This window comes from Sander lucioperca, chromosome 19, assembly GCF_008315115.2.
Source record: "Sander lucioperca isolate FBNREF2018 chromosome 19, SLUC_FBN_1.2, whole genome shotgun sequence".
Lineage (NCBI taxonomy): Eukaryota > Metazoa > Chordata > Actinopteri > Perciformes > Percidae > Sander > Sander lucioperca.
Genome location: NC_050191.1, coordinates 16,485,613 through 16,495,170, shown reverse-complemented (window position 1 = coordinate 16,495,170; position 9,558 = coordinate 16,485,613). Strand labels below are relative to the sequence as shown.

The 9,558-nt window shown below is 40.3% G+C and overlaps 1 protein-coding gene across 2 annotated transcripts in view; it reads left to right on the top strand.

The window, feature by feature from the left end:
* The window catches only part of fig4a (FIG4 phosphoinositide 5-phosphatase a), a 54,489-nt gene extending 47,496 nt beyond the window's left edge, over nucleotides 1-6,993 (top strand). For both annotated transcript variants that reach the window (XM_031322043.2, XM_035995361.1), the window contains one exon: nucleotides 5,372-6,993. In XM_031322043.2, the coding sequence (XP_031177903.1) occupies nucleotides 5,372-5,549 (178 nt within the window). In that variant the 3' untranslated portion in view covers nucleotides 5,550-6,993. The remainder of the gene's footprint in view (nucleotides 1-5,371) is intronic.
* The last annotated feature ends 2,565 nt before the right edge of the window (nucleotides 6,994-9,558 follow it).

Genomic DNA, 9,558 nt, shown 5'->3' with positions numbered 1-9,558 from the left:
CTGGAGGTGCAGCTGTTGGTGTACAGGGAGAAGATCAGAGGGGAAAGGACGCAGCCTTGAGAAAAACTGGTGCCAAAGTAATGGACAACTAGAGATTTTTAAATCGATTGTCAGATATTTAAACATTTTAAAGGCATATTTAGACTTTTTGGGAAATATTGTTATTCATTTTCCTGCTGAGAGTTAGATGATAATATCAAAACCATTCTCACGGGGCGCTTGAGTGGCTCACCTGGTTGAGCGTGCGGCCCATGTACAGAGGCTTGGTCCTTGCTGCAGCAGCCGTGGCCCTTTGCTGCGTATCATTCCCTTCTCTCTCCCCTTTTCCTGTCTTCAGCTGTTCTATGTAATAGATGCCTAAAATGCCCCCCAAAAAATGATCTATATGTACAGACATATCTATATGCCTGTACACTAAATAAGACGCTCCAGCAGCCAAGAATAGTTCGGCACACAACCCCTACAACCATTTTTTTTACTCTCTAGTTTATGTAGATGTTAAACGAGATAACGTGTTAATTAGTGGGCTTTAGAGGTTATGTTAGGCCGATCTTGTTACCTTTGGTTAGAACCAGGCTAACTGTTTACCCCTGTTTCCAGTCTTTGTGCTAAGCTAAGTATAAGCTAAGGATAAAAGGCATTTTCATAGCAGACAAAAAGTTCTTAGTTGTCCGATTTTTATATACCTATCTATAAAGGATTGTGTCCAAAAATAAAAGAAAGCAAGTACAGTATTTGTAAAGTATTTATATTTTTATGGAGCGCCACTCTGCACAAGAATAGTTTACCAGTCACTCAGCATAGTGGTCTTAAAAATGTACAGCGCTTTTAGATAAATGCTACCATCAGCATGCTAACATGCTAACAGTGACAATGCTAACATGCTGATGTTTAGCACGTATAATGTTAACCATGTTCATCATCTTAGGTTAGCGTGTAATCATGCTAACAGTTGCTAATTAGAACTAAACACAAAGTACAGTTGATGCTTGTTGTGGAGACATATCACTCAAAACCACAAATGTCAACCTCATGGTTGTAGATGATAGACATCAGGTGCTAGATGAAAAGTCAACTGATCACCAAAGTCATCAGGATACATTCATGGGCATCAGTTTGGTTTGAAATGTGCTGGGGACAGAGACTCATTCGGAAGTACATTTCCAGAAGTGCTGGTGTGACGCATTCATTTTTCTCTTTTGCGCAGGTCATGTTTTGAAAGACGCTGTCCTGTAGCTTACTATTGAATAAAAACGTGGTTTAATGTACGTAAACAATGATCAATGATTACCAAATTCCTCTCTCATATTGCTCCTCATAACCACTGAAAACTGTCAAAAAATCTAACCCAAACTCCAATCAATATGGACGTTATCTGACATTAAGCGTTTCTGCTTCATTATAGCCTATGTAAGGAAAAGCTGTACGTGGTTTAATGTACCTAAACAACGATCAATCATCACCAAATTTCTCTCTCGTATTGCTCTTCATAACCACTGAAAACTGTCAAAAATCGAACCCAAACTCCAATTATTATGGACGTTATCTGACATTAAGTGTTTCTGATTCACATTTTCAGCAGGGCAGCGGAGTGGCTGTGGGTTGACTCCCCACGGTTCTCATGGGGTTTATAAGTCATAACGTGAAAAAGCTTAACGTGGTTTAATGTACCTAAACATCGATCAATCATCACCACATTTCTGGTTAGATTTTTTGACAGTTTTCAGTTGTTATGAGGAGCAATATGAGAGAGAAATTTGCTAATCATTGATCATTGTTTAGGTATAAGCCTTTTCCTCGCCATAGGCACCAATGAAGAAGACAACGCTAATGTGAGATAACTTAATCGTTGGATTTCGGTTTAGTTCTTTTGACAGGCTTAAGTGTTCATTACAAGATATGGCCATGAGACATTTGGGGATCATTGATCGTTGTTTAGGTACATTAAATCACGTTAAGCTTTTTTTCACGTTAAGCAGAATGTGCCGACGGCAGTGTTGTGAACAGAGAAGCATGCAGCCAGCGCAGCAGAGCGGCTGTGTGTGTGTGTGTGTGTGTGTGTGTGTGTGTGTGTGTGTGTGTGTGTGTGTGTGTGTGTGTGTGTGTGTGTGTGTGTGTGTGTGTGTGTGTGTGTGTGTGTGTGTGTGTGTGTGTGTGTGTGTGTGTGTGTGTGTGAAATCTGGTAGGTACGCGTACCCACCGTCCCCACCGAAATTGACGCCTATGGATACATCCTCTGGCAACCATGAATATCTGCATAACATTTTGTGCCAATCCATCCAGTAGATATTGATGTATCAGAACTGCCTTGCTGTCACTTTGAAAGAAAACAGATCATACAAAAATATTCGTAACAGCCCCTTCCAGTCTCTGAGGATCTGTACTCCTGTCTTGTAGTTTGTAGTAAAGATAGTGATGCAGCCCAGGTCTGACAGTTAAATTGATTACCCGCTCGTGGGTCGTCTTCTTGTGATGATGATAACATGGAAATTGGTGACTTGAGAGAAGATTGAAGGAGAGGATGTTGGATGCATTTTCTATGCTCTGACTCCATCTTTAGAGTGCTGTTTACAACCTTTTTAGAGCAAACACATGACTCTTTGTGGCTCTCATTGAACATGCAACTCTTTTTACAAAAACATAAATGTTTGCTCAAAGGAAATGCCATTTTTAATATAGCACAGGTGAACGATATTATACGTCAGAAAAAGGTGGCAGATATACAGATATTATGTGCAAGAGCAACCTCAGTCAGCAGGGAATTTCAACATCTTTTCATTTTTGTTCAGTTTGCATCTCTCCTCGTAGGCCTATATCTTCAACTTTCGTCACTCTGGCCATTCCTTAGTCCGTCCGTCCATTTCTGTCATCCTCGTGTCCACAGGGTCTGGCAGGTGTGTCTGTTGTTGTGCAACAGTGCTATTCTAAGACACTGTTACAACACCCCAAACGCGCGTTTTCACCATTTGGAGCCCTTTAGTCTGACATCTCCATCTGTGTAGCTCCTCTATTGACCCATCAGGCATAGGCAAAGCTGACTCATTTGGTGGGGATAAAACCGGAAAGGATGTGATTACTGTGGCGGATTCCTGTTGAGCAGCATCAGTGAGGTGTGGTGATTTGTTTCCGCCTCAAATTATAATGAGCTTTTAAGTCACAGATCCAGATGAATGGACAGATGTGACTGAGTAAAAAAAGTGTAATTATGGTCACCTTTACACCTTCTAACCTGGTAGTTAATTCAGCAAGATATTAAAGTGTTGTTTCAAAAATAAAGTTTTAGATTTGAAAAAATTTGGAGACTTAAATGTTACCTCATAATTCTGTGAAAACATGAACATCGGTCATTTGCTAAATGTTCTATTGATCTATTTCTGCAAGTGTGACTGTAGGAAGGAAACATCCTTGTAGCTGGGGTATTCCCTGATTTATTCTACATTTCACATCACTTGACTAGTCTACAGGCTGTAATGATTATCTGCAAGAGCTGCTGAGATGTCAGCTGTGTATGAAGTGTCACTACAAGTCAACAGACAGAACACAAATTAAGACAATGGTCTGTCTCACAGAGCAAAACATTTGTATTTGTTACCTGATCGAGATGAACGTAAAGACTAATTAAATAGTCTGTGTTGCCTTCTTTCTGAAGCTTTTGAGACAACATGGTGAATCAACATAATTTTCTCCTGCAATGGTGTAATAGCTTGACTTCTATATCTATATCCTTGACATTCCACTTCCGGGATTGCTCCAGTGCCACAGGAAATTCCGCCGGATGCATGTATTTTTGCAGATTTCTGTTTCCTTCCGCTTTCTTTTTTTTGTTGGAATTTTAAACTCTGGTTGATTAATGAGGACTATGGTTAACGGCTCCTCAGATCGCTGCAGGGTAAATCCAGACAGCTAGCTAGACTATCTGTCCAATCTGAGTTTTCTCTTGCACAACTATTTTGCAGCGGCTCTGTCCAGCGCTTAGCACCACTCCACGGTGATTGTGATTGGTTTAAAGAAATTCCAATAAACCAGAGCAAATTTTTCTCCCATCCCAAAATGCTATGTGGACTAGCCAGACCCTCCTCCGCTCCGCAGCGTGTGGATGGTCTGGCAAAGCGAGACTAAATGGCACTTAACTGGACCACCAACTGTTATCATGATGAAACAATTCCTAAATACAAATGTGCGCTACATTTGGATGGAAACCTGGCTTCAGCCTGTCCAAAAACACAAACAAACGTGATAAACCATACGTTTAACCCTCTCAGCCTCTTGGTCGCCTTGTGACGGTGCATCTTTGGTTTCAAGTTGGGTGCCTGGACCCCAGAATACCTAAGTTCATAATTTAAAAGCATCCTCCATCTACCAGAGCTTCTGTTGTTACTTTGATACAGCCAATAATCAAGGAGGTGCATTTGTAATGCAACCATGTGTCTGAGCATCTGCTCACTGGGTCCTCAGCTGCTGTTGAACTAGCTGACTGAGTGGATAACCTGACTAGCACGCAGTTGATAAATCTCCCCTTAAGATTATGACGAGACATGCTTTATAGTCTAGTTTCTGCGGAAATATGAGTGATTCTACCTTAAAAGCACCCATCTCTGCAATCCTTGTGTTTCCATTATGAGTACTCTTAATGACTCAGGCGTCTGGTATACTCGCCGCAGCTGACCTGTCGTGCGCAAATGTGACATCATGGGAGCGCCGTAACTATATATATATACTTGCGCGTGGTGGTCGCGACACTAATTGCAGTCTTCTCCTGGACAGAGTTGTCGCTAATGAGGAAAGGCTACCGACTTTGCTATTTCTACAGACTAGAAGAACAAGAAAAAGGTAAACAACAGCAGAACTGGCAGCAGCATTGACATCAATGTTTCGATTTGAGTCGATGACCTACTTCGTCGGATCAAGCCTTTCATTCACCATAAAAGAACTCATCTTAACCCAGTTAGTTTACAAGAGAGACTTGCAGTCACTCTGAGAGTCCTGGCATCCGGTTGCCTTCAAACTCGTCCATGCTTCCTGTTTCCACTTTATCGTGCGCCGCTGAAAATAATAGTGGTACACGACCTCTGGTCGTGCACTCAAAATCCTGGCGCGCCAGCGAGATCTATGTCATTTTGACGTCACATTGGCGTGCGACAGGTCGGCTGTGGTGACTGTAAAAAGGCCTTCACTCTCTCCAGCACATTTTCACAAGATGTTGTTTGTTGGATTAAAGCATTTTTCTAGTCTTTAGTGCATTTTTTTAAATATTTTGTGACAACTATAGATTACTGTATACTAATTATACTATATTCTCCACAACAGCCATTATTTGAACATGCTTCTGCTTCTGTCTTTCTCCCTCCTCCTTATTGTTCCTTTCTCTCAGAGAGCCCGTGTCCTGCTTCCCAGAGGACAGCATCTATGGCGTTTCTCCCCCGCAGGTCGACAGAGAAAGCCGCGAGGAGTTTGAGAGCCATGTGATGACCGGTCAGGGTCAGGTGAGGGTGCTGTGCAGGGACGACATGTTGATGTACAGGGAGTACGTCAAGAACAGATATATGTGAGACACAGACATCAAGAACTGGATCTCTGTTACCGATGTGCAAATCCAGATTATCAGATCCAATGCTGGGAGTATACTGTCCATAATGTTGTATTTACAACCCATGTGTCCTGAATTTGGACTCAACTATGCGGGTTGATTTATTTTTATTTTTTAACTAAGTCATGTGTGTGTTTTACAGTCATAGCTTCAAATGTTATTCAGTTATGTCAGTTTTGTTTTTATTCATTCAGACATGCCTCAACAGGCTACCTATATGGTGCTTTTTATTTGTTCTGTGTTTTTTTCCATTTAAATTTAGATTGAAACTCTTTTAATTAAATTTATTTAACTAAATGTTTGTTTTGAATGTGTAAATTTATAAAAATGTTGACTCTTAAAGGTCCCATATTATGCTAATTTTCAGGTTCATACATATTTTGGGTTTCTACTAAAAGTAGTTTAAGTGCTTTTATGTTCAAATATTTGAATATACCTGTATTTAACCTCTTTTTGAAATTCTCTGTTTTAGCGCCTGTCTCTTTAAGCCCCCCTCTCAAAAAAACTCTCGGTGTCTCTGCACCATCATTGCAGCCGGGGCATGACTGTAACACCACAGTAGCAGCACTTTCCACCTACATATAGTATATTATAGTTGTGACATCACAATCGTACGGAAGTCCTGACGGCTCGTTTATAGGCACAGTTTCTGAATATGGGCTGTGTGCATTTCTCTATGGATTGAGCATTTTGATACTTTCACAGTATTTATATAGCACCTCAACCTGCTTTATAATAAAAAGGCATGATATAATTTTTTTTACAATATGGGATCTTTAAGTATTTTGAATCTTAAATGTTATTAACAATATTATTATATAACATAATTACTAAGATGGCAGGCCCAGAGATTATGATGACTGATTCTTTAAATTGCACATCAGATGTGCTTTGAGTTTTGATCTTTGTTTTTAATTTATTCTGTTTAATTAATTTTATTCTGTTCATTGTGCCATGACGGGGATATACATTGTTTTCCCTAAATTGCTCTCAAAAAACTATTTGAAACAATTGGCTTGCATAACGTAAGTCATGTACTGTAAATGTATATCCAGGTTGTTTGCCTTTTTTCTCACATCACTGATACTTTGATATTGTGGGTTTTATCAAACCTCATTCTTAGTTTGCATAGCTGCACACCGATTTTGTTTTGTCTAAATGCATTTATTTAATTATGACCGGTAGTTCTAAATTAAACATGTATTTACAGTATAAACATGATGTGACATTTGATTGATTGATTCTACACTGTCCTTTTCCCTGTTCGCTCCTCTTCATATATGTCTGTGCTCTATTGTTCACAAAAAATGATTATTAATCCTTTCATGCGGCTTCTGTAAGTGTTCTTCATCCCTCCCACTCTCTACTACTGTCTGTCACATTTCTTTTTCATCTATTTTACTTAAGAGTCTCTCACCTCTTAATCTGTGTGCTTCAGTCCTCTTTTGTTGTTTGTCCCCATTTGTAAAATCAAGGCTGGGATCCCGGCAGCGAGGCAGTTACAGTGGGTCAGACACATTTATAAGACAATGTGACTGTTCCTTTTGTGAGTGATTCACTCATTTGATTTTTTCAGGTGTGATAGTGTGTCTGAGTGAATACAACTGCTTCTTTTGTGAGAAGCAGAAGTAGACGTTTTTGGGTAAATTGAGGTGTTGCGTCTTGCGGCAGCATGGTAGCCCAATGGTTAGCGCTGTGGCCTCACAGCAAGAAGGTTCTGGGTTTGAATCCAGGTCGTTCCAGGCCTTTCTATGTGGAGTTTGTATGTTCTCCCCATGTTTGTGTGGGTTTCCTACGGGTGCTCCGGTTTCCCCCACCATCAAAAAACACATACTAGGTTCTCCAGTCAGTGCCCTTGATCAAGGTACTGGCTCAGATCTGGAATTGGTCCCCAGGCGCTGTAAATGGCTGCCCACTGCTCCCTTGAGGGATAGGTTAAATGCAGAGAATGAATTTCGCTACATGTATTAGACAATAAAGTACCTTTACAGTAAATGTATCCCTGCGATGTGTTCATTCAGCTGTCAAAGATTTCACCCCCATTTTCCAACGCACTAGTCTTCTACTGTGCATCCATTTTCCTCTCAACCTGTTGAACCATAACCATCCACTATACTGTACTATCTTCCATGATTAGAATTTTCTCTGTCTCTGTTGCTTCATTATTGGCCTCTTCTCGTTCTAATTAAAGACATCAGTTTTTCCTGAGTAAGTATCTTTATAGGGGATTAATGTAAAGGGTATGTTTGTGTACGAGCATGTGAGAGCATGTGTGTACTCTTGAAAATGAGAGCACTGCTGTCTGTATCTGCCGGCTGTGGGACTGTAGGGGGTTAGGGGCTGTTTTGAAGGGAAAAGAGATCTTTGTGTAAGGCCCTGATTTTCCTCATGTTTTTATGTTTCTAATGGCCGGTGTCTCATTACATTGAAACCTCTCAGCACACATGGGTATTGATGAATTACTGTATCTAGTCACTGATATTTTTGGGGGCAGCTCGTTCTTGGTTTTCCACAAAAATAACTGAATGTGTTTGTGTGGTGCAGTGCTTCTATTTAGGTGACCATTCTTTTTGTTTGGTTTAGTCCATCATAGACAATTGGAAATGATTCTGAGATGTATTTTGGTCCTGTGTGTGGTTAGGTATCCGTCTAGGTCTCTGACATGAGTCACTAGGCACTTCATGTGACCACTTAGCTTATGAATGTAGACAACCCCTCTCCACTGACAAAAGGTGGCCAAACAGCTGTTGCCTGGAAACCAAAACTGGTTACCATATTGCCATGCTGCTTTGAATTTACCCCTACCTTAACCCCTACCTTACCCTGTCTCTCAACATTTCATCCATTGTTTTATCGACATTTAATTGGTGCATAAGACAGAAATACATGTTTTGGTACAAAGATTTTAGTAAGATATGTTGTTGCCTCATATCAGTCCTTGCGTCATAAATGTAGCTCTATTTGGCAATAGAGAAAATAGAGATCCTCCGAATAACTGGCTGCAACCGAAATCTTCTTCAGATTTATTTAAACTTCATGTTCATATGAATCACAATTGTCCTGAAGAATAAAAGTGTAAAAATGTTTTGTGGCAAATAAGAGCAGAAAATTAACTTAAAGGTAGGTTTGTATATTACAGGAACATGATAAGAAAAGATCTGAACTTTCAAAATGTTTCAGAGGAAAAGGAGTGATGGCTATAGCCAAATATACAAAGAGTAACAGCAGTACAGTATAATCAGTACCTATTGGGTTTAACAAGATGTTTGTTCCAAGGTGAACATTTACCCGACATACTGGATCAGTGTTTCAGCCTAGTCGTGGTGTGTGTCAGTCTGAGATAACTTCTTGCAGGTATGCAAAACACACAGTACTTAGAAACTGATCGGGTTCTGCATGTTGGAAAGCAACTTGGTGCTGAACTGAGGTTGTTAATCTACTGTACCATCCCCAGAGTTAGATCACAGCTTTTTGTGCATTAGCTTGTTAGCAGGTCTTCTAGTCCAGACCATCTGTTACGCCTACATGAGCTCCCTTTATCTCTCCGCTCTTGCTGTAACTCACTCTTAATTTCTTCCGTGGCCACACAACAAATACTAGACATTTTGACTTGTTAAACCACAGGCGTTACTTGTAACATTAATTATGGCAGCCTTCTATTTATGCGAGCTATTGCCAATGATATTACTTCCAACACAATAATTATCTACAGCTGGCCAAACCTGTGAATTTACTGTTGGCCTACTGTACCTACTATTGTTGCCTTAGCAATACATTCAGACAGCTAGCATACTGGCTAGCATGATTAACACTAAACTAATACACTAGTCAGCGTTAGGGTCAGAAGATTAAGACCAAGACTAGTCTAGTTCACCTGAAAAGATATGCATAAGATTAAGAGTCTACGGCTTCTACGTGTGGTGCTTTGAGCTAGCTAAATCATAGTCTTGCATTGCCAGACCTTCCTCCAC